Genomic DNA, 26,270 nt, shown 5'->3' on the forward strand with positions numbered 1-26,270 from the left:
TGGACCTGTATCTCAAGAAATATGCACCGTGATTTAACAAACGACTTAATGCGATCTTTCAAATAGCGAACGATTCAGAATGTCTAGTAATTTCTGAGAATCGTGTGACGGTGTCCATCTTGGTTTAGACGGCCTTTCACTGGCCTTCGATGGATAAAAAAATCACACCTAGCGTGAAGTGAGCGGTGCTATTCATGACGTTTTATTGGCCAGTTGTTTTTAATAAATGTATTATCACAAATTTACAGTATAGCAAACAATAATGCCAATTGTCATAAAAACTAGACCAGGTCAACCTGGTTGTGCCAGACCCCGGTTCTGCGAACCCTCTGGGCCTATAAATTTAATGGTACATTTATAGGCTGTCTGTCCCTTTATAGGCTGTCTGTCCCTCCCTCATGTCATCATCATTTGTGACATCATTGTGACCAAATATGGAGAAAAGTCTACCACCCGACAGACAAAGCAAAAGGTTTTGTCTGTCGGTCTGTCCCTCCCTCATGTCATTGTGATGACATGAAGGCTTTGTCTGTCGGTCTATCCCTCCCTCATGTCATCATCATGTCATCATCATGACCATCTATGGAGAAAAACAGGACAGACCGACATTTGCTTATGTAGGCCTACCCATTTCATGGGTCTGGCAAACATGCTTGGGCACTTCACTCAGGCACATAGTCAAGCACATTCTCCAGGCGCGTGGTTCCATTGTCCAGGTACTCCAAGATCACATCACCCCCACTGTATAGGGGTGTCTCTGAGTGAGCCAGGAGGGATTGCAGTGCGACGTCCATCCGCAAAGCTTCACCTGTCTGGGGATGGCACAACCGCAGCTTCTTAGCTGCCGGTACATTGTTGTTGTTCTTGAGGCTGGCTAGAGTGGCAGCATAATCCACCACTTTCCCCACACTCCACTTGGAACAGAAGAACATGGGTTTGCTGGAGTCGTCAGACTCTTTAGGGAGATGCACCTGGAAGTAGGTCCTCTCCGCCTGTGGCAGTCCCTTGTCTCCCACAGCATGCAGTTTCAATTTCATCAATGCCAACTTTGCTGCAGTTGCACTATTCTTCGCCCCCTTCCGTCCCTTTTTGGCGGGTGCCGACATTGACTCCACTATCCTTCGCATTAGCCCTTTGGTGGCAGCCATGCGAGGCTTGGGTGTCTCCAGTTTCTCACAGCTGTGATCGCCTTGATGCCGATGGGACAAACAGAAATGCTTTTCACACTGAGGGCATATAACTGGGAACAGTTCTTTTCCCTTGCAGTCTTGAAACGAACATGGATAACGTGAACTGCCGCCCGAGGTCCGACACTCCCTTTGCTCCGACACCTCTGGACATGAATGGGATGCTCTGCTTCTGTGCTCAAGACAGAAAATGCCACTACATGAACCACATACAAAAGGCAGGAAATCTCGTAGATTACATGTGTCGATTTGGCAATGACTGCCGATGTCTAATTCAGCCATGATGATTGTGATAATCGTGGGCTCGCTGAAAGCGAGTGCACGTATGTTCTCCTCATTATTTATATATTGAGTTTATTCTACTCTCTAAACTTTGGCACCAGTCTCTGATGTCAGACAGTGATGTCAGCATGAAGACAGACGGATACCATGGCGGCGAAACCATACATAGAAAGGTACCGTTGTTTCCTGTTGAGATTGGCACATTTCCTGGGGCAAGCTGCCCAGATCACACATGTCACACGTGTCTTCTTATTTTTTCACTCTCAAAAAGCGCCTGCAATGTAGTGCATTTGAAACTACATTGCAGTGCAGGAAACAACGGTAGACGCTCACTCCGGCTCATTATTTTTTTGGCTTGAAGTGAGCCCACACTCTTTCGTAGGAACAGTATTTCTAGTGTGATTCTCTATGTATGAGTTAAATTCATCAATCGTACCGCTATCCAATCACAGCGCATCCTGAGGAGCTTGGCAAACGGTACCGTGGGCGTACAACAAACTTTGAGCCGTTTGTGCCAAGATGTAGGCGGCCATATCTAGGCCAGATGTAGGCCACGCTTCAGCTTACTTAAGCACAGGAAATTTTTTAACACGTTGTTCTCACCGTTTTTTGACCGGACAAAGCCAGATGTTGGAGCTTACCTCCTGTTCCAGGAGCACCGCTCAAAACAAAAGTTAAAACCATAAACTGTGTCCGATGCGGTGATGACATCACTTCCTGTTCTTCCCCTCAGGCCCACCTACCCTACAGAAACCACAGAAGAAGAGTCTGTGGTGGAGGACGACGCAGAGCTCACGCTCAGTAAAGTAGAAGAAGAGTTGACGGTAGGTTGTCGCTGAGCTTTCATATTGTTGCTTTTTCGTAAATGAACTCCCTACTTGATCATACTACAGCGTCACACAAAAGCAGAGGCCCACAAGCTCGGAACGCAGCACGAAGAGACGTGTTGGACCTATGAGGTTTCTGCCCGACAGAGACAATAGGGAATTTAAGCCAGGGCGGTTTTCAGGACTGCTCCGCTAGGCGGAAGTACAGCTGCTATGACACAATCGCTGTAGCAGTCAAAATAGACATTGGCAACAGATTCCCACCCCTTTTACTGAACTCTTTGGTTCCTATGGTGACGCATCGATGCAGCTGCTGTTCGTTTCGTTGTAGAGACGGATGGGCTGCGATATCGAGCACTGATCCATTTCCGGTTACCGGAGTGGACTGGCATAGCCGTCCTTGCTTGAAGTCCCTAATACCATGTCATGACTACATCGTTGCTGTCAGGTGGAAACCTTGTATGTCCAAAACTGTTACTTTCAGGAAATGAAAAAAAATTAGTCACAAGCTCTTGTCAATACTGTTCAGTGGTTTAATATCCATAAACACTGTTTTAATGACCTCTAGGAGGAGCCAGAGGACCAGGAGGAGACGGCCATTGACCTGGACGTCCTCAAGTCACGCACCAGTAACAATGTGAGTTCACTCCTTAACGCACCAATAACAATGTGAGTTCACTCCTTAATGCACCAATAACAATGTGAGTTCACTCCTTAATGCACCAATAGCAATGTGAGTTCACTCCTTAACGCACCAGTAACAATGTGAGTTCACTCCTTAACGCACCAATAACAATGTGAGTTCACTCCTTAACGCACCAATAACAATGTGAGTTCACTCCTTAATGCACCAATAGCAATGTGAGTTCACTCCTTAACGCACCAATAACAGCATGAGTTCACTCCTTAACGTCCTCACTGGCTCTGCAGCAGTGTTGATTTTCACAGCATCTTTTATTAAGTTTTAGTCTTTTGAGGTCTAAATGGGTTAAACCACACTGTAGCCTTAAAGTGTAGGCACCATGAAATTTGCCTTGTAAAACTGTTGACACATGTCTCTAAAGGTCCCCCTAAGTATTTTTTACATATATTTGAGTCATATTAGTTTGAGAATACATAGTTACATTTGAGGTTTATAAATTAATAAGACCAACTGTGGCCATTTTGGGAAATAACTTCGGAAATAAAGTTGTCGCGTGAAAATGACGAAAACAAGAGAATCTCTCTTGCCCTCTTGTCTCGGTGAAATGCAAGCTGGACACGCCCATAATTTCAAATGGCTGATGTATATATAGTGATTAATGAATGGTTTGTAATAATAATTAAACAAAGTATTTTTAATAACTTTTTTTAAATAACTGCAGTGGAGTAAAAGTAGCCTACAATGATTTATTTTGAGATGAAGTGGAGTAGAAATAAAAGTACTGAAAATGTAAAACACTCCAGTAAAAATACCTCAAAATTGTAGGGCCCTACTTAAGTACAGTATCTGAGTAAATGTAGCCTACTTAGATACCGACTGCAGGCGAGCCGATTAGAAGAAGAGCTGGTCGCGGCTATCTCCGCCTCAAAGTACATCAATACTTGAGTAAATGTAGGCTACTTAGTTACTTTACACTCGACTCACTAGCAGGCTGCACGTAGATGCGAGCGGGCGAGCGGCTCTCATCCACTCACAATGATGACAAGCCTCGGTCAAAGTGCTTGGTTTTGTACTTGAGTAAATGTTGGCTACTTAGTTACTTTACACACGAGTCACCAGCGTAGATGCGAGCCTAGATGCGAGCGCAAGCCTCGGTCAAAGTGCTTGGTTTAATGTTTTATTTTAAATCTATCTTCTAATTATTATTAACTTATCCTCACAAATAGTCGCCCTGTCCGGCTGTCCCCTATTTATCTTATTTTGTCATGATGATTTGTCCCAGGAACGGCCCGGGAAAGAAAAGCTCCATAAAAATCACCGAGTCACAATGGCTTGTTCATCCCACACATGAACCTCTCATCGCGGCATGAACAGCGAACAGCAGCCGCTGTCCACAAAGCCTGGAGCGAAGTCAAGACCCGCCCCTCGCGACTGTAGAAAGTCTTTGACTCGTGCGAGCTGTGCTTCAGCATGAATACAGCGAAATCAGTCAGGACAATTACAAAACATGACACAACGTGTGATAGCATACATATCGTTGGTCATCGTCGCTGACAAAGTTATGTATTTACTGTATTATTAGGATATATATATCGTAATTCCCACGGCCAATTCTCCACCGACTTCCATTGGGTCACATGACCAACATTCCTCAAGTGACACGCTGTTTCTGCTCGTCACTTTCCGAGGCCGCTGGGCGGTGCCTCGGGAGTTGAGACCGCCTTCTCCCTACAGCTCTGAATACCAGTAAGACTCCCTAATCGGGAGATAAGCGACCGTTGGTCGCTTATCTCCATAAATAGGCCAAAAAGTAGTTTGTGCAAAATCGTCCTGATGGTGGCGCTAGATGGGACAGATGCGTTGTGATTACATGACTGTAGAGATACTGTGTACTGGTGTGCATGATTTTGTGTTGTCTTCATTGAGTTTGGGAGAAATGCCAATACTAGCATGCAAGATGCAAGCTCTCCTGCTAAAAGTAGACACACCCACAGGCAGATCTTGATGGGGCTGTTAAGTATGACATCATTTTGTAGGCAGAGGAGAATTTCTGCCCCCAGTTTCCGTGAATCTTTTTACTATTTTTACTATTTACACATTTTTCTTCTCTTTGTTGTTGAAAGGAAAGTGTTAGAATTATACTTTAGTCGTTATTTTTGTCTCGGATCTGTTGAAAATAGCGAGGGACAGAAAATGCTCTGGGGGCAGATTCTCCTCTGCCTACAAAATGATGTCACGGCTTAAAAGCCCCATAGTGGACCCAGGTCTGTTTATTTAAGCATGGAGGCTCATCCTTCCTGGACTCCCTGGTGTGAAGGGGTGTGTGTGTGTGTGTGTGTGTGTGTGTGTGTGTGTGTGTGTGTGTGTGTGTGTGTGTGTGTGTGTGTGTGTGTGTGTGTGTGTGTGTGTGTGTGTGTGTGTGTGTGTGTGTGTGTGTGTGTGAGAGAGAGAGGACAGTGGCAACATTCCTTGCCACTTGGCAGGTCACACATTATGTTTGAGAGAGAGAGAGAGTGTGTGTGTGTGTGTGTGTGTGTGTGTGTGTGTGTGTGTGTGTGTGTGTGTGTGTGTGTGTGTGTGTGTGTGTGTGTGTGTGACACAGAGAGAGCAGCCCCGTTGGGGTGGTCATTTGGTCATTTTTGCACATTTGGTAATTTTTTACACCTGGGGGTCCCCCAGGGACCTGGGGGTCCCCGAAACTCCGGGGGTCCTTGGAGGTTGTAGTTTGGCAGGCAAGGAGTGTGTGTGCAAAATCTGGCATGGATCGGGGCAACGGTTGCAGAGATATGAGCAGGGCAAAAGTGTGACGTGTGACGTGTGACAGAGTGACGGAGGGAGTGACGGAGGGACAGCCGGTGGAGGTTTGGATAGTGTGCAAGTAACTGCGACCTACGGTCGCAATTAACCCTTTCAGGGTATAGTTGCATTGGCAAATATTTTCACAATTATATCACAATTAATTGGAGACAAAGTAGAGCCCATTCTGTTACCCTTCCTTTAACATTACAAACGTCAACCGTTTATTATGAACAGGCTACACTTTAACTTGGACCTATACACATTACAAAATCATAATAAAGGGCTTACATATTGTGTGTTTAAGGCTACAGTGTGGTTTAAGTGTAACGAAATTAAAATACCAAAGAAGTGTTTAATTGTTGATGTTATTTCTCATGAGTGACACCGTGCGCTACTGCGTCCTAAGCCAGGGGTTAACTTTTTTTGGCTCAGGGCATCCCTATAAAATCTCTTTTCATTTGATGCACCCCTACATTATTCATAATTTTCACTCCCAGCACCTTATATTTATGGCATATTTTACTATTACCTTTAGATGATGATCTAGCAATTTTTTTAAATAAAAAATATGAAACTTTTTGTTATTAGTTAAGATGATGACAACATCTGAATGAATGAGTTTTATTGAGCAAATCACATTATTTGGCACTAGCGCTGCATTCGACAACTTCTCCGGCCAAAGGAGGCATACTGGTTCGAGGCTCATAGCACAAATTCCAAATATTATCACATTATCTTGCGGCACCCCAGGGTGCCTGGGCACCCACTATGAAAAGCCCTGTGCTAAGCCACGGGGGCATCAACATTTTACTCAAAGCCGTGGTGGAATCAGTACTCGTCATCATGACAGCCCTAGTCACAACACTACTGCTGGTGTCCACTTGTGTTGGCTTGTGTTGCCATTCTGAGTGGCGAGGTCTTTGATGATGTGGGCGGGGCAGACAGGCAGCAGCTGCTGACTGTGACTAATACACCAGTTGCATCATTGATCTCTCAGACGCTCCCTGTCAGCTGTTTCCCATTAGCATAATGACAAAAGGTCACCTCTGTGTACAGTGACAGTAATTGGGTGCAACCAGACCTCTGGTCTCTCTGGATCAAACACACACTGTAGAGATCAAAGGATGGAGGAGGATGGATCCGGGGCTTGCCAATTAACCCCAAAATTACATTAGATTACAGTATATCAATACCGACATTTAGAACCAATGACTGACTGAGGGGGTCTTTATACCAGGACGATTGGAAACGCTGCCGGTCTCGTTTTGGGTTTATTACCCAAAAAATGTCGCGTTTACACCTGGTTGTTGGTTCGTTTTTCTGTGTTTATACGACAAGTTGACAACGCATGAATTCAAGCAAAATGTGTCATGTTCCCAGCCTACATAGGCCTATACTGTGTATTTACCCTTCAACTATAAAATAGGTCTATATATTGTTTTTAATGAGACATGCTTTGTAATTAGGCTATGCTCCCAAATCCATATTATTATCGTCTGTTCGCATATTCAATGAGTCCCGCAAAAGGAGGTTTTTAGCGAGGTGAAGTGAAACACCAACAAAAGTCACCTGGAAGATGAAGGTCGGAACATTTATAGCCTATGGAGCATATTTCTGGACATTATCTACGGGGATGGGCTATATAAAGTGAGTTCTGTCTTTTTTGTGATATGAGCCATTTCTTTTATCTGTCTGTCTGTCTGTCTGTCTGTCTGTCTGTCTGTCTGTCAGCATATTCATTACTCGTGTGAGTAGCCTAATTGCAAAGCATCTGGATAAGTCACAATAATTACCTTGAGTGCGCTGCATCTGTGACGTGATGTAGTCCACATTTTGAAGAATTAATCCAGTTTTTAGGTAAAAACAAGGGGAATGCATTATTGCCTGGAATACCATAAATGTTACATGATAAAGTGTACTCCTCGCTGTCAATCAGAACAGCGCACGGCTGCACTGCAAGTGTATGGATCGGCTCATCGGCACATGAAGGCAGAGAGGGACGCACAACTATGGGCTTTAATAATCATTAAATGGTCGGTCTCTTGGAAACTCGGAAATAAATGGATTTAATAATTAGTTGGCTGAGAATGGAATACTGGTTTAAAGTAACTTTGATGAGAGGAGAGCTGTTGGTAGCCTAGTGGGCTTGCGACTCCAGTCAAACGAGCTGTATAGTAGCCAGCTGCGCTAAATACTAAATTGATCCCACCTACATAATCTTTACGTCTTTTGCTGGCAGTTGTAATTGATTGGTTTGGAGAAGGATTCCAATTGTAGGCTATAAACATTTTTAAAAGGCTTTCATATAGGCTAGCCTACTCCTGATATTTTCCAAATGAGGTTTGGGCTAATAGATCACTATGTGTTCAGTTTTGGCTATTTTCTGGGTTTTAATTAGGCCTACAACAACACAAATAATAATAATACATTTTCGGTTAGTATGACAGACTGACACTGTATGCAGCAGGGGAGGGGGAGCAGGGGGCTATGACATCATCGCACTCTCCCTCGCCGCCGATTTCCTATATTACACCGGTGCGAAACCAATGCGAAACCGCAGAAATGCACTTTCAGAGCCGAATTCCGAAAAGTATCGGTTAGGGTCATGAAACCGCGTCTCCGTGTGTCAAAATGGCCGAATCAATAGTAAAAACTATCGTCTACAAAAAAATCGACCTCATGTAATGACCCCCTGAGATAATCAAGAAGCAACTTGCAAGCACTGTAATCGCCTGGGTATGTATGTACAGTAGGTGACTGGGATTGTTGAAGGCCGTAGCCATGAAATGTCTGGGATTCTTGGGAATGTATGTATGTATGTAATAGGGCATTAACCAAAAAAATCAACAAATCGATTCAATCGACTTGATTACATAAGTCGACTCCCATCAGAGAAAGTCGAAAGTTGAAGAAAAATCAAACCTCGGTTCGAAGTGAAGCGGTGAATTTTTATTCTATGTGTTTTAGAGATATGAAATCTGTGTTCTAGATCTATACATTCTGTGTTCTAGATCTATACTTTCTATGTGCTTTAGTTCTATATTTTTATGAATTCTGAATGAATGAATGATTTTGTCTGGAGGGCCAAATTGTCATGTGAAGCTTGACCAATCCTCAATTCTGCATGCACGGGACATGTGCGGGACATGTACGGGACAGACATTCTCACTCCTTGAGAATCTATGAGAATCCTAAAAAAAACAGGTACGGGACAGACAAAGCCACTCCTTGGAACCAGCTTTCACCGCTTCAAAAATTAAATAAAAAGAAGAAAAGGAGACAGACTGCATGCCTAGGTGCCTGTTTCATGTAATCAGTTCATTCATACCTCTTCGTTGTTGGCTGGTGACTGTGGTGAGACGCGTGGTATAGACGCTCCTAGCGAGATATTTAACCTCGCCCGGCCGCCGCAACAAAGGCTACAAGCTTCATTGCTTCACTCATACAGCACAAGTCACTCACATTGCGTCGCGGATGTGCCCGTTATGAGAGTTTGGTATTCTCTGCTATTCTCTGCACGCAACACCGTTGCGGGACGGAGAATAAATTAATCAGGCTTGATCATGGGTTGCAGCTGCTGTGATCATAGATGCGTCGCAGCGAAACACGCTGTGAGCTTGTAGATTGTCTATTTTCAAATAGCCTGGCTATAGGGCTAAAGCAAGGTAGGCCTACTATGTATTATAATATAATAATTTATATTGAATGTCTGTTGTCAAGACACAGATCTTTAATACAAGTTGCTTAAGTTGGAACAGCAGCAGTGTGGCTTCTCCGCCCGTCCGTCACCCCAATCGCCCGCCCCCGTCAATATGATGACGTCATAAAATGACCTTGAATCGTTCCTGTTTGGTTACATTTTTGAATATTAATATGCAGTAATAGACTATGCGCACACAGTGTGCATATTGGAAAGAGATGGGGCCTCTTCCTACTACAGCTCTGAGAACCACTGTGCTACTCTGAATAGAACAAACATTTTCATTTCATTTCAAGTTTCCATTGAGCCAACATGCACAATAATGTCTGTTTGGCCAGAATTGAACAGAGCCTTCATTAGTATTCTGTAAGTGCTAATTAGGGCTGTCACAATTATGACATTTTACATGATTATTAATTGTCACTCAAATAATTGCGATTAATGATTTTTTAATTACATTTGTGTTTGGCTTGTAGGCGTTGAAGTTGCACATGGCAGATATGACACATAACCTAAATATACAATTAACTCATTGAGTGCCAGCCTATCACCACTAGAGGGCGCCCAGTGACCAGAGAATAATAGAGATATGCTGGTAATGCATGCCCAAGCCCTGGAGCCATGACTTGCCTGAACACTTTCCTTTGTGCATGTACAGGAAGAGGATGAAGTTAGCTTGAAGTTAGCTATTGGCTACCAAGCATTTTAGAAGCCTTATTTTCGTCAACTTAGCCATGATTAAACCTTGCACACCTCATGCATGGGAAAAAAACAGAGAAGAATGAGCTCTAAAAAATCCAATGCAATCCTGGATTGCATTGGAGTGGATTTGTGCAGTTTGTTCACAGCTTTCAAACAAAAAAATCCGATTGGAAATCCGTTCAGGCATTCTTGAGATAATCGCCATTATGTTTTACATGTAATGTAAACAAAAATGGCTGCCCTGTATGTTAGATGGGGTTGTATGGGGGTGGAACATGCAAAATCGCGATTGAAATCATGTTCACCAGATTTGATGGGGTCCAAAAAAAAAAAAAAAAAATTCAAAAAAAATGTTTTCAAATTTTTTTTTTTTTTTTTTTTTTTTTAAAGCCGAACTTGTTCGGGATCGGCACTCTACGATACGCTAATAAAGCCGAACTAGTTCGGGATTGGCACTCAAAGAGTTAAATGACATTTGACAACTTTATACTTAAAAAAACATTGATAGTGGAAATAGCAGATCTACAAGTGAGCTTGTAGATCTACTATGAATTTCATGTACACGATTATGACAATTATGACAAAATAATTGCAACTAGAACTGCACTCTGTCGAGGTGCCAACTTGCACCTCACGCTCAAGCAGGCCACACATGGCCTACTTGTGTGCAAGCAGAGTGTGCCACGAGGTGTGCACTGCTGGCCTCATGTCCCTAATGTCTTCGCCCGTTAATACATAAGACATTACTGAGAGCTCTCTTATATACCAAACTGCTGACATCATCACCAGGAATGCTGGTCCCTCATTGGCTGTAGGTGTCACCTACATGCATACATTCCCAGAATCCCAGCCGTTTCAGGGCTACGGTCTTCAAAAAACCCAGTCCCCTACATACTGTACATACCCAGCCAATTACAGTACGTGCACGCTCCACTTGCGCAGGTTATTATGTCAAATTGGGATTAGACGATTATTATGTAATGATTGTGACAGGCCTAACCCTAGTGCTAAGACCTGTGAACAGGGTTCCCACGATCATGAAATTCCTGGAAATATTTTGAAATTAGAAAAATATTTTTCCAGTACAGGAAAAGTTTTGGAATTTATCAAGGGTCCTGGAAGGTCCTGGAAAAAAATAGCTATGCATTGTCTTTGGTTATTGATTTTGTTAATACCTCTGAAATGACAAATTAAACATGGGCCAAATTGTCAAATATTAGAGACAGAAATTGTGAAAATAGCCGATCTACATGCTCACAACGCCTTGTGTTCGGCTATTTTCACAATAGAACCGTGTTATACAAAATTCCTCAACTCTTAGTGCTCGTCAGGGTCCCCAGTTAAAACATGATTATTTCGGGGGTCGTTTGAGAACCACTGGCATACACTACCTGTCTTTGGGCATTGCGCATAGGAGTAAGCGACCTGTTATTGAGCTGAATTATTGTTATATAGTCCTGGCAATTGGTTTAAATATTCTGGAAAAGTTTTGGAAACGTTCTGGAAATTAATTGGTAAAAATGTGTGGGAACCCTGTGTGAAGGAAGTAAGGCAAGGGGCCCAATTCATTTCCAAAATGGCTGCTTGTGCACAGACCCTATTCTATGGAGCAGCAGCAGGTGGTGTAGCTCTGCTGCATAGCCTGGCCAGCAGAGCGGCCATCTGCAGCAGAGAGCCCACTCCGTCGCCCACCACCCTCACCTGGGCGTAGCCGATCTCCCTGAGGAAGTCCATCCTCAGCTCCTCCCGCACGGGGAACCTCCTGCACGCCCTGAAGAGGCTCCCCACGATGTCCTCCGCTCCGTGGCCCTCGGCCCACAGCCGCTCCATGGCCGTGTAGGCCTGGCCCAGGTCGGCCTGGGCGCAGCGCCCCAGCACGCCCTCCACCAGGACGGGCCGCGGCTCGTCGCAAACCCTGTGGACGCTCTCGGCGTCGACGCGGCCGAAGGCGACGTGCGCGGCCTGGAGGTTGCCGAGGGCCTGCCTCATGTCGCCCCTCGCCGTCGACACCACCGCCTCCAGGCCGCCGTCGGACGCGTTCACGCCCTCCAGCTCCGCCACCCGCCGCAGCCCGGCCAGCACGTCCTCGTCCGCCAGCGCGTGGAAGCGCAGCACGGTGCAGCGCGACTGCACCGCCTCGATGATCCGATCCGAGGCGTTGCACGCCAGGGCGAAGCGGGTGGTGGCGGCGTAGACCTCCATGGTCCGCCGCAGGGCCTGCTGCGCCGCCTCTGTCATGCTGTCCGCCTCGTCCAGGACGATGATCTTGTGCCGCCCGGCCGGCAGGGAGACCTTCTTCCGGGCGAACGCCTTGATGCGGTTCCTCACCACGTCCACGCCGCGCTCGTTGGAGGCGTTCAGCTCCAGCACGGCGTCTCTCATCGCGGCTCCAAGCAGGGCCCGGGCCAGGCACAGGATGCTGGTGGTCTTGCCGGTGCCAGGGGGACCCGCGATGAGGATGTTGGGGAGGTTCCCTCGGCGGGACAGCTCCTCCAGCCGGCCCACGCTCTCGCGGTTCCCGACCACCTCGCGCAGCGTCACGGGTCTGTGCTTTTCAGCCCACGGCAGCTCGTAGCGTTTCACTGCAGCCTCCTCTTCTACCACGTCCACATCCATGTTCCCGTTTTAGGGAATTCCCTGTTTTGGGAGTTTTCAGCTGAGAGCAGTGTTTCTGGGCAGGGCTAAATGCCTCACCTCTCATGTGAGTTTCAGTGATGTCATCAGCGCCACTGATGTCATGAACTCACACATTAAATGTAGTTATTTGGTGTATCAATGATGTCATGTTGATGACATTACTTCGGTCATCTCCAGATTTGGGCAAGGTTTCGGCCATGTCCATACTTTGGACATAATGGTCGACCCAACATTCCAAATTCGGATAGGGACGGGTCGTCATGAGACTCGTGACCTCACCACGGTGACAGGACTAAACTCAGACAGTATCAACGGCAAGCGCAGTTTCTGTTGATAGAGCAGATAAACTTTCACTTTCGAAGCATGGACATTATTGAGCCTCTCTAGACTCAAGTGCTGATAACACTTCCACAGTACTTGGAATGAACATGGCTGACTTATACAGTAGCTACATACTGTACACTAAATGGTACAGAGCCGTAACACCTGTGAAAGAAGGAAGAAAGAGGCCTAATTTATTTCGCTGTGCATAGTCCATTACTGCACTGCATAGTCTATTACTGCACCGACTTTCATTAATCTCTATTACTACTACACTGCAGTAACTACTTTTTGGACACACCGACTTATTTCTGTATCCCAAAGGTCAAATTAGCCTTCATGATATTGGGGGATAAACAATTACCTCAAGAACAGAATATACAATCAGTGTAATATCCCTTATATGCCTATATCTCATTTGGATGACCAGTTGAAACACCTTTAAACCCATTTTTCAGTCAAATATTTGTTCGTGGTTACTGCACTCTGGCTTTCAAACAAAGTAAATGTAATCGACTAAAACAATGTATTGATAATCGATAATTGTATCAAACAGGAACGATTCAAGTTGGTAATGCTTGCCCCACCCAGTTATATAATAGCCATTGTACCCGTCTGTCTGTCTGTCTCTGTCGCCCTGTCTTTATTCCCATACATGCTGCAAGGGAATAATGAAATGTGGAAATAGAGCTAGTGTTACATTGTACAAAGAAGTGAGCATTAAAGCTGTCAGAAACAACACACACACACACACACACACACACACACACACACACACACACACACACACACACACACACACAGCAAAGGTTAGCTTGGTATAAGACAGTTGGGACAAATAACATAAAAATGTACTTTATATCTGTAGTATTTCTCTGCACCGAGATCAACTCTGTGCACGAGGAGTGCATCTATTGCTAGTCTTTAATGTGTCCTGTCACCACAGCTCGGTTGTCATTTCATTTGTCATGTTCTCAGAGCTTCCTTGTGTGACTGGAATGGGAAGTACAACATGTGTCCCACAGTCAGGGGCGTCACAAGGGGTAGGAAAGTGGGACTGAGTTACCAGGGCCCAAGGTGGTGGAGAGGCCTTAATTATTTTATACTTTAGCTATTGAAAAATAGCAGATATACAAGCTCACAGCGCGGCACCGAGTGCTACGAGCTTGTAGATCTGCTATTTTTGAAAAGTCGTGAAAATGTGTGCAAATCTTTGAATATTATGTATTTTTTAAGTGAACATTTGTAACTCAAATTCTGCTTCTGGGGGGTCCCTGGAACTCAATATTTTGAGATGGGGTTCCGTGGCCAAATACATACCATTTTGGGGGTCCTTCACATGAAAAGGTTTGAGCTCCACTGACATAGAAACATAGGTTTTTCAAAAAACCTCAGAAGGATTTGAAATACCGGTATTCAAAGATTTCCATGATTTTTCAAAAATAGCAGATCTACAAGCTCGCAGCGCGGCATCGCGTGCCGCGCTGTGAGCTTGTATATCTGCTATTTTTCAATAGTTAAATCACAGGGGCCCCGCAGTGAATCCTTGTACCCAGGGCCCAGAATGTGGTGCGACGCCCCTGCTTCCTTGTGTGACTGGAATGGGAAGTACAACATGTGTCCCACATTGTCTGTCTTCTCCTGGGAGCCAGGCCTTTCTGTGGCAGCCTTTCTCCATCTCAAGACCGTGTTCACTGTGTCTGTACTCTGTACATGTTGAAGGCTTTCCTTTGTTTTGGTGTCAGTCACACAGTGTTCAGGTATTCTGCCACGGTGTATTCTCTGTTTGGGGCCAAATAACATTCTAGTTTGCTCTGCTGTTTTGGGCTTGATTCTTTCCAATGTGACTTTCTTTTTGTTTCCTTATAATTGGGTTTAGTCCAGTGGGGTTTCTGTCTCTGGTGGCTGTGCTGCCAGGACCAGCCGTCTCTAGGGTTTCTCTATAGAGCATCGCAGCGGAAGTGGTTTACTGGGGCCACTTAAAAATCGTCATTCATTTTCACAATAGACTTTTACAAAAATATTTAAGCCTAGAACCAAGCCATCCAGGCAGTGAATCATGACCCTAAAACCTTTGATCCTATGTGAAAATATATTTTAATATTACATTATTTGATATACTATACTACATTTAATAACTACCCTTTGTTTAGCGATTTTCAAAGTGTTCTTTCCGTAGAAACAAAGGTTGTATGGACATGATTCACTCCTGGATGGCTTGGTTCTAGGCTTAACATAATTTTTATAAATATATATTTTTAAAGTCTACGGGGGAAAATGAATGACGATTTTTAAGTGGCACCAGTAAACCACTTCCGGTGCGATGCTCTATATGTGAGGGCTGTGTTTTGATTGTTTGAATACAATTTGAAAAAGATTACAGAGGTACAGTTATGCAGTAACACAAAGAGTTGTTTCCATTGTGGTCCTGTGTATTCAATTCTATCCTGATAAATCAGTCCGCACATTACCACCCCCTGTTGGTGGGTGGTGTGTAGTGTGGACTGACACCGGAGATATTTTATTTTATTTCAAGCTCGCCCAAGGAGCGGGCGAATTGAATGGGCCAATCAAGGCTGTAGACTTGAGGCACGTGGTAGGCTGGTCCGGTCCCAGCCCCCCCCCCAGCCCCCTCCCTTCGGAGCTGTTCTGCCCACGTGAGAGTCCCTAGTGGACTCTGATTGGTGCTCTTCTGCCCACGTGAGTTTTTTGTGGACTCTGATTGGTCCGTGAAAACTGTCATGGCGGAGTCAGACTCGACTCGAATTCTTTTAATAAACTATACAATAGTGCCGTTTCATTACGTTTTAATACCATTTTGCACTAACGTAAACATGCAATCCTATAATATGTTATGAGAAATAACGTATTTTTGCAATGTCACGCCACGTCGCCGCCGGGGGCGACGTGGGTGTGTGTGTGTGTGTGTGTGTGTGTGTGTGACGTCAATAGGCTTTTGCCCGCCCCCGCTGAAGTAGAATCTCCGTCCGCAGGATCAGACTCTCTCCCGAAGTGAAACGTAGTGAAGAGTCTGACGCTTGCAGTCAGGCTAATTCAATTCATCAAGACATATACGTCCATAGTGCCATGGCATTGTTTCCATAGGTTCATTGTTCCGAAGGTTCATTAGTCCGAATTTGTAAAGAATACTATGCCCAACTCTAACCCTAACCCTAACCTTAACCTCAGTAACCCTAACTAAATTCGGACTAATGAACCTTCGGACTAATGAACCTTCGGAATTATGGGCAGTCCCCACGTCCATGGGCCATATGAGCTAAAAACGGCCCCCACAAAATTGTGAAGAGTGATGACTCATCATTAAACCATAGTTTTGTGGGGCCGTTTTTAGCCCAAGGAATGTTTTTCGTGCAAAACACATGCTTGCAATGGATTCAGAATCATGAAAAAAACCCTAGTTTGACCCCTCATATGCTACTTAAAGCATTTTTTCTGTGTAGTAAAGTTAACGGGATATCAACTTTAGCAGCTGATAACTCCAATTTAGCTGTCTCAGAAGCTTTTCAAAAAGGCATAGTAGCCTAACCGTTGCCACCTTTCGTAGAGCGACATCTCGTTTGGCCCATGGACTAAACAGATCCATCTAAAAATGAATGAAATTGTATATTGTGTAAAAGTAAAATTTCTTCTGTATAATATAATTCAAAATGGGAAACTTTCATATATTCTACATACATTGCACATGCAGTGAATTATTCCAAACCTTTTCTGTTAAAATTGTGATTTATTTTTAATACAGCGGCATACAGCTGAATATCAAAGGTCCATATTTCAAAATATTACAATATTACACAAGACCACTCAAAACAAGGATTTATACTAGAGAAATGTCAACCTTCTGAAGTCAGAGTACAGTAGCTTGAAGTCCAGTGGGAAGTTTCCGGAATCAGTTAAGAATTCGGGTGCCATAGCATCAAATGGAAAAAATGGACCGTAACAAGTCCATTTGGTTCCATTTGTGCACTCTCCAAGTTAAATTAAAATTGATTTTACTATATAGATTGAGGTCTCAGAGATAGAAATGCTGTTAAATGGGGGTCCGTAGCCTATAGCATGTCAAACTGGGGGTCCTTTCCTTGCTAATGCCCTACAATCTTTTCAAATCTTTCAAATCTTTTCAGGTTTGAGAACCACTGTACTAGGACACTGACGTATGTGTAGGCAGAAGAATACTGCTGAGTCTAATCTCTCCCTCTCCCTCTCCCTCTCCCTCTCCCTCTCCCTCTCTCTCTCTCTCTCTCTCTCTCTCAGGAGTCAGATCAGTCAGGTAAACCGGCTGTGATCTTGGAGTCGACGGTGGACGCTGCAGAGTGGAACCTGGAGGTGGAGAGGGTCCTTCCTCAGCTCAAAGTCACCATCAGGACAGACCTGAAGGTACAGTAACCGTACCGGTCCATTTGGTATGTGAAGATTTATAGATATACAGTATATTTCTGGACACTGCACAGCCGTTAATCTGCCAGACTTCCTAGTAAGGCTGGGCAATATAACAAAAAATGTACATGCAATGTATTTTCATTAGAAAGGTTAAGCCTCCTCAAGAAAATACAACCCAATATGAAATGTGCGAAGTAGCCATGTGTTTGATAGTTGATACAGGTGACTGGTGATCAATTCAGTAAGAATTGAGCCTGCTGCTGAAGCAAGAGTGAAATCGGTATAGGCAGTCCAAATGTCCAGCTAACTCAGTTGTTTGAGTGTCCGCCTTTGAATCACAAAGCTCTGCTTGATGTGCACTGCCAACTCAGCGTATGAGTAGCACAGTATGAGTCGATGAAGACGGCTTGAAATTAGGTATCTGTGTATGTGTCAAATTAATTAACAGACATGGACATGGAAAAAAGCTGTCCATCTGTAACCAGATGTGGTTATTTCAATAAAACCATTTCAATAAAACCATTGTTGGAAAATGGAAATAAGGCATTTAATTTCTTTATTCTATGTGTACTGTGCAATGTGCATACATGCTATTCGTTATCTGGGTTAGGCAGTCAGTGGACCTAAAGCAGTAAAAACATTAAAAAACGATATAATGCAATGTTTTTACTAATATTCGTGAGTAATATCGATATCGAGGTATTCAACAACGTTATCGAATATCGAAGGTTTTCCTAATATCGCCCAGCCTTACTTCCTAGTACTCGGCTCTGCTCTCCATCGAGTCCAGGGTGACGCACATGCTAGGTTTGAACTCTGAACTCGAGATACAGTATGCACGGGCACGTCCAACCCAGATTTGGTTAAAAATAAAGGGTAAAATGTGTTCTCCTGCTGTGCTGTTATAATGTGGAACGCCCTACCGAAGGCCTTAAAGGAGTGTCCCTACCATCCTTTAAAACAGCACTGAAAAGCCACTTAGAGGCAGCTGCTACTCGAAACTGGTACAAGAAAACAATGCCCAATTGCCCATCCTTACCTCTCCCGGACCTCTCTATTGTAAATACCCTTTATTTTGCATTGTGTTTCATGAAGTTTTTTAATGATATCTTCTGCATAGTACTGTGTTCTGTCTGTCTGTCAGTCAGTCAATGAGTTAAAAAAAGAATCTCATTTGACACAAGCCATAGGCTTTTTTGGGTGTATCCTTTTAGTTGACCTTGTACCAGTGAACTGTACTGTCATGAAACTGTACCTTTTCCTATGCAAACTAATAGTCTTCTATCAATCAATCAATCAATCAATCAATCAATCACATAAACACTAAATCAGGGGTCTTCCAACGTTTTCAGGCCAAGGACCCGTTAGTTGAGAGAGAGATGAAGCAGGGACCCCCACTACCTGTTCATAGATTCCATACAGTTTCATTGTTTGACAGCACAATTGTCAGTGTATTTTGGGATCATGTCAAATTGTGTTTTCAGATATTTAACCATTTGAACCGTCGATACTTAAAAAATAAACTTGACCTTTCACTCTGTACGTATTCTGCTCTTTTTCCCTCCACACCAAAGCTCTTTGCCGTAAATAGCAGATCTACAAGCTCAGCGTGAGGCGTTGTGAGCTTGTAGATCTGCTATTTTTGGCAAAAGTTCTCTGAATAGGGTTCAAGTATCACACAAAGAATTGGAGGACCACCTGTAGTAACTCTCAGGACCCCCTAGGGGTCCCCGGACCCCCTGTTGAAGACCCTTGCACTTAGTGTGTTTGCAGATGGACGCATGCCCTGTCAGTTATGCCATACCCGTTGGAAGTTTTAGTGCAGTACCCTTTATCACAGTACGAGGAGGCCAATCTAAAAGAAGAAAAGAAAAGAAAATAACTTTCTTTATCCCATTGGTCTGGCAGAAACTTTTAAAGAACGGTTTTCCAAGTGGATAAAAGTGGAGTTATCTGTGGTCTCTAGAGAGAGCAGAAAGCCTGCTCCACTCCAGGTTCAGCCGTTTGAAGGTTGTTATTCTGCAAACGTGGGTTTCCATTAACCACTTCAAAATGCTTGTCTTTTTCAGTTACTGCTCAGGGTGCAGAACGGCGGCACACGCTTTTAGGAAAGTTGAAATTGGTTGGAAGAAAATTATCTTCATTGCCGTCTGCGTGTGTGTCTGTGTCTGTGTCTGTGTTTGTGTGCGTGTGCGTGTGTTTGTTGTTTTATGATACGCTTAGGCGAGCGAACCGCCATGGCGAACGTTGCAAAGTTATGTCGCAACATTATGTGTCCTAAATCATCCTAAATCATCATCCCCCCTACAATTTTGGCATTTAGAAGATGCTTTTAATCCAAAGTGAGCAAGATAAATATAACAATACAAAAAATGCATAGGAATATCAATCTAGAAAAACAATAACATAGGTAGACCACGCACCTTATCAGTTAAAAAAAAGAAAAAAGAAAGAAAAAAAAAAAGGTTTCTAAAACCTAAAAAATGCTATCTAGCTTCATGTATGGTCATTGAGGGAAGGGGAGTGTTACAGTAGTGCTATGGGTTTAGGTGGAGTCTGAAGAGGTGAGTCTTCAGTCCACGGTGGAAGCTAGGGAGTGAGTCTGTGGTTCTAAGTGCGACAGGGAGTTTATTTCACAGTTTGGGGACCAGGAGGGCAAATTGTCTGGGAAGAGTGGATTTTAATCTTGGTACCTCCTCATTTCTTTTTTTGATCGGTGGGTGCCCTTCCAAATTGCTGTTGTTGTTTTTGATGTGTTTGCGTTTGCGTGTGTGTGTTTAGGATTGGAGGGTCCATGTAGACCAGATGCACCAGCACAGAGACGGCATCAAATCATCACTGAAGGAAACTAAGGTAGGTTATTATTATTCAGAGCGTGTCCATATTGCGACGTAACATTTGTTCGACACAGGTAAATGTTAACCTGGTGAAATGCTAACCTGCCGACACTGGTATATGCTAACCAGGTGAATGTTGTGCCTACACTTAACCCTAACCTCAGTAAAACTATGCCTAAACCTAACCCTAAAACCTAACCCTAACCCTTAGTCGAAAAAATGAAATGAAAATATTGATTTCCCCAATATTATTATTATTATTAGTAGTAGTAGTAGTAGTAGTAGTAGTAGTAGTAGTAGTAGTAGTGGTAGTAGTAGTAGTAATTGTAGATTGGCTATTTTCACTAGTTATGTGCGACACTCTTGTATGAAGAAAAAAAAAGTTTAAATATGGAGATACAAGGTTTCTACCCGACAACAACAAATAGCTCTTGAAGTGCTCCGCTTCCAGCTCACAACCTCCACCTAGTGGATTTCAAAAGAACAACATTTTCCCTCTCATCCCTTCACTGAGTCTCTCTGTCATAAAGAGAATTCAATCTATTGTCCGCGGGGGCCGTCCTCATCGATCTGAACGTTTACTTTGGTTGCCTGCCACGCGGTCCCGCTGGGAACAGTAGTCCATCCGCTATTGCACTGATAGCAGCTTTCAATGCTTTAAAAGCTTTGAACAAAGAGCGTGGAATCACAGTGTACACACAGGATGCAGCGTTCCCTGAGTGCTGGCTGCACTACAAGCACTTTACTTTACTACACTTCAGCTGGAGTTTAGTTTGTACATTACTTGACTTTACTAAACTTGGCTGGAGTTTAGTTTGTACATTACTTTACTTTACTAAACTTCAGCTGGAGTTTAGTTTGTACATTACTTTACTTTACTAAACTTCACCTGGTGTTTAGTTTGTACGCATGGATTAAAGTTCTTAGTTTCCACAACTGGTTTCAGTCATTTGGATTCCATAGAAGCAGGGTGGCCATAGCTCCATAGCTGAGTGGTTTAGTGAGCCTGTCTGGGAAACCAGAGCCCCTGGTTGTCGCAGGTACGATTCCAGGCCAGGCCAGCAATGTGTGGAAGTGTCCCTGAGCTCCCCCTCCGCGCTCCTCTGTGGGCCGCACTCAGTATGGGTTAAGCTGAAAACTGAAGTTCATCCGTGCTAGGTCCTTGCTGAAGTTCATAAGCTAGGTGTGTACAAAAATACAAAATAAAGAAGCCAGCATGTTTTCTATGGAAGCGTGGTAAAAAATAGCTATTTTCGGTCATTATTTTAAGATTAGAGAATGTTAAGTGGTCAAACAAGCAGTATGTTCAGAAGCATCTTCCATAAAACCCTGGTGGCCTCTGGTATTTCATATAAAAGCAAAGGTTAAAGCCTCAGTCTGTGATTTCTTCAACTGGTTGGCAGTATGTAGAACAGCAGGAACAATATGAATAAAAAATGTTAAAGGCATACCATGTAACTTTCCCAACTAGTGGTCACTAGTGGTATTGCAGGTACCGGTATTTCCAGTGTAGTTCCTACACTAACCACTACTCCGAAAGGCTACACCGGAAGTGGGAAGCTGGCACAAACAAAACGTGTCCACTCTCTATATTCTGTTCATTCTGTTTTCGCACGGCATCCCTCTGCTACAGCTGCTGCTTGTTCCAGCGTTGATTATAGACTCCGGTACTTTTGCAGACTACGTTCAGAATTCAACTATGGAATTACAAGAGTCAGATGCGGTAAGTACGTTTGTAAATGAACAACGTCGATCTGTTTTATCCTGTTTAATTCGATCTTGGACACAATGCATTTATAGAGAAATCAATACAACCTTGTTAGAATGAATGAAAAAAGTCTGCAAGGCTACCAGTTGTTTGCATTCTCTAGTCTGCAGTAAGAAACTTGAAGCATAACCTGACTTTACATGTGTAAATATACTGTATAGTCCTATTAGCCTGTGTGTGTTTGTGTGCGTGTGTGAGTGAGAGAGAGAGAGAACAATAAAAGTCGCACCAAACAAGGCTTCTGGCGTTGTGAAAAAGTTTCAGACGTGACCTTTTCCTAAACTATTCCCTACCCCCACACGCGTAGCCACTCATAGTATGTTACAGTCATTTACTACTGTAGCCTTGAACCAACATCGCACGTCATGTTATCAACAACCTTTCATGTTTAGCCTACTGCAGACACAGCTTCATGACAAGCGGAATTAGTCTCTATTATTTTTTGAAATTACATCAGACCAACACTCGGTCCATGGCACAATTAATATGCCTACTGTACCATGCAAAGCTGTGAATACATTTGAAGCAAAATTAAAACGCTTTTTGGGCCACCCTTCTCCCCTCCCCCCAGTGTGAGACAAGGATACATTATTTGAATGGCATTATCAACTTTGTAAAACGTACATGTTATTGGTAACCCATTAGAGACTATAGCTGTGGCTCCATAGTGTGGCTCCCAGTACCCACTACTTTGAAATCAATTAATTTCACCAGCACTATAATATAGTTTCAATATAAGTGCAAGTGATTAGAAAATAATCACAATAATAATGACATATTCCAGGTGCTTTATAATTTTTTCACGGATATATGACTTAGGCTTACTGTACTTTGATTCATATAACTTGCAATGTGAATTCAACATAACAATTAATTGATGATTACTATTTGCACTTTTTCAGAGTCTACTTATGGAGGAGGTGGAGGCGATGGATCCAGAATATGCCCCTAGTCAGGCAGACTCTGATGAGGAACCTGAATCTTCTAGATCTCAAACAAAAAATAAAATAAAAACCAAAGCACCCTCTAAAGGCAGAGGTCGTGGAGGCCCTGGAAGTCGTGGAGGCCCTGGAAGTCGTGGAGGTCGAGGTGGAGCCAGAGGAAGGGGGAGAGGCCGGGGACACCAAAGTGTCAGCAGAGTCGTGATTGCTGCAGATGATGAAGAAAGAGTGCAACAACATGCACAACTTCGAATGGCAGAAATAAGGGTACGATAACACATGATCTTTCTATACAATACTTTTTTTTGTTTCAGATATGGAAATGAACATACTAAAATACATTGTTTTTGTTTTTCCAAAGGCTGCAACATCTGCCCTGACCCCAGCTGAAAAGGACGGACTCCTGGAAACAGTCCTTGTGAATCTCCCGGGAGTCATGTTCGATGTTTGGGCACGAAGAGCACCACCCCCTGGTTCCCCACCTACAACTGCTCCTTCACAGCCTAGTGTCCCGCCTGGTAGCCCATCTACTCCCCACCCCGATGTCCCATCTGCTACTCCAGCTTCTCAACCTCCTGGGCCACCTGGTTCCTCATCTCCTCCGCCAGACGGGCAGCTGTGGTGGTGTACCTGTACGTATTGCAGGCAGATGCCAACTGACATTGAGAAGAAGTGCTGTGGCAACAATCGTGAGAGGTGCACTAGCCGCACAGTTCACATGGAGACATTGTGTTTGGAGGAGGCACACTTGAGGTTGAATCGGGAGCTTCGCAATGAGTACATTGCACAGATCGATCCGAATGACCCAGGGACTGACAACAGGGAATATCGCCATGCAGCCTACAGGCAGTACATCCTGTGGCAGTACGGGCGCTTGGGGGCAGGCAATAGGCGTGTTATACCATCATGTGTTGTATGGCGTGTGAGAACAAAATTTTCTGACCCTAACAATTCGTATACTGGTTACAAACCAAATATGCTGTGATCCCTCTGACCTCTTCTGACCAATCTGATGGTGCCTCATTGTTGTACATTTTGAAAACTTCAATATTGTGTGAATTGTGATTTGTGTTCTGTTCTTTCTTTTTTGCTGCTAAGTGTTAACTGCAATAAATGCCAAGGCAGAGGTTATGCAGATGTTAAATGTGACACTGCTTTTGCACAGTAGGGACACTGCCACACTTTCTTACTATTTATTACTAAAAATAAAATAGAATTTATTTGCACTACGTTTTCAGGCCAAAGACCCTCTAGTTCAGAGAGATAGATTCCATATAGCTTTGTTTGACATCACAATCTTCAGTGTAATTTGGATTAATGTCAATTTGTGTTTTCAGATATTTAACCACTAACAGTCATACTAAACCTGAGCTTTAACTCTGTACTTTGCCTGCTCTTTTTCCCCTCTACACCAACCTTGGCTCACAACGCCTTGTGCGCTACAGTTCTCAGAATATAGACACTGGTTGAAGACCCCTGCACTATATTGTCTTTCCTGGAATGTGTTCATTTTGGAGTTTGCACAAAAAAGATACCTTACCTGTACATTTTTTTGAATAAAAATTCTTGTAACGACCATTTGCATTTCTTTTCAATATAGCAAACAATTTAGAGGTACTATGTCAAAGTATTCACTGGTGAAAATGTCTTTATGGATTACATGGAGCCTGACAATCACAAATCCCATTCACAATTGTATACAGTATGAACACCCAGACCGGGTATTGAGGTTTACTATAATGTTAATCATTACTTTTAGACCATTATCACTTGATACGTCACTATCAACATAATTTAGCCCTTTGTGAAAAGAGCTTCTTCGCGTGTTGTCTGCTGAGGTTCCAGATTGTTCCCAAATAAATGTGTTAAAATTGCATAGCTAAAGAGTATCTATCAAACCATAAACATCACAGTGTAGCATCAACTGTAACCTGACCATAAACATCACAGTGTAGCATCAACTGTAACCTGAGGAAAATTAAATGTCCAAAGAAATATATCCCAGTTACTGTAGTGCTAGGTAATCCAGCTCCCCTAAAAAATCACTCTAGAGTTCTTCAGACATAACCAATCTATACATCCATTTTCAAGAATAGGGCAAAAACTGGTAGTGAAGTACAAACTTTAATCTCAAGTGTAATGGCACTATACAATTAGAAAGTAACAAGTTGTAATAAACAATATATATACAGTATGTACACACACACACACACACACACACACACACACACACACACACACACACACACACACACACACACACACACACACACACACACAACAGACTTTCCACAGCAAATTGAGGTATCCATTAATGATATATAACCTGTAGGACTGGGGTTTTCAAACTGTTGACTCAGGGCACCCCATGATTACACTCATTTTTTAAATCTTACAACCTCTGACATAATACAAAATAAGTCACATGTCACATAGAAATATCCGTTTCCATCATAACTGACTGAAAATGTGTCCTTGACCTTGATCCACTTGAACCCAGCGATCCCAGCATCTCTTTTGGGGGTGGTGGTCGGTCTCCAAATATGGCTGATCTACAAGCTTGCACCACATCACAACTTGATGCGTTGTGAGCTTGTAGACCATCTATTTTTGGTGAGAGCTGACCGTACCAGAACAGTGCGAAACCCTTCATAGTAGAGTGTTCGTGATGAATTCCAAATGTTATGAGATTAATCTGCAGCACCCATGGAGTCTGGACAGGCATCATGGTGTCCTTCATTTCTTAACCTATGAAAAAATAATTCAATAAATTAGTTTAATGACAAAACATTCTAGCTGACAATACATGTTATGGACAAGTCACTACATTTTTAAAATAAGTACCTGTCCTCTCTTGAGTTGTGTCTCCAGCAGTACATCAACAGGGACTGGTTCTTTGGGTGGTAGAAGTCCCAGCCGCCTCGCATCATCTGGCCTGGCTTTTCTTTTACGCGGTAGTCCTCCTTTGTGCTCCAGCCGAGCACGAACGATGGCTTTTTGAAGTTCTGGGATGTAGGCATAGTCCTTCTTGACCTTGTATGCATAGAGACTCCAATGCTGAGACTTCTTGTTCCATAACCTGCCATGGCTGTTGATGTTGAACAATGAAATTTAATCTCACGTCACAACAATTGCTATGACACACAATGTTGCTTTTTAAAGGCGAGGTGTTACTTACATTTTCTTCCCCTTCTTGTTGAGAAGTAGAGGTCTCCCGTTGTGTTTGTT

General features: G+C 43.5%; 3 protein-coding genes across 3 annotated transcripts in view; 1 reads left to right on the forward strand and 2 right to left on the reverse strand.

The window, feature by feature from the left end:
* The window catches only part of ift57 (intraflagellar transport 57 homolog (Chlamydomonas)), a gene marked incomplete at its 3' end in the record, with an annotated part of 49,179 nt that overhangs the window by 10,385 nt on the left and 12,524 nt on the right, over positions 1-26,270 (forward strand). The window contains exons 5-8 of the mRNA XM_080725938.1: positions 2,203-2,293; positions 2,865-2,933; positions 17,371-17,493; positions 20,278-20,349. Of these exons, the coding sequence (XP_080582064.1) occupies positions 2,203-2,293; positions 2,865-2,933; positions 17,371-17,493; positions 20,278-20,349 (355 nt within the window). The remainder of the gene's footprint in view (positions 1-2,202; positions 2,294-2,864; positions 2,934-17,370; positions 17,494-20,277; positions 20,350-26,270) is intronic.
* LOC308286116 (AN1-type zinc finger protein 1-like) lies at positions 663-1,471 on the reverse strand (the record flags this gene model as incomplete). The annotated part of the gene is made up of 1 exon (XM_080727072.1): positions 663-1,471. The coding sequence occupies exon 1, from the start codon at positions 1,467-1,469 to the stop codon at positions 663-665; it is 807 nt and encodes a 268-aa protein (XP_080583198.1). The 5' UTR covers positions 1,470-1,471.
* On the reverse strand, positions 11,743-12,756 carry LOC308286117 (replication factor C subunit 2-like; the record flags this gene model as incomplete). Its single annotated transcript, XM_080727073.1, has 1 exon — positions 11,743-12,756. The coding sequence occupies one exon, from the start codon at positions 12,754-12,756 to the stop codon at positions 11,743-11,745; it is 1,014 nt and encodes a 337-aa protein (XP_080583199.1).

This window comes from Nannobrachium achirus, assembly GCF_963921795.1.
Source record: "Nannobrachium achirus genome assembly, chromosome: 5".
In the NCBI taxonomy this organism is placed as follows: domain Eukaryota; kingdom Metazoa; phylum Chordata; class Actinopteri; order Myctophiformes; family Myctophidae; genus Nannobrachium; species Nannobrachium achirus.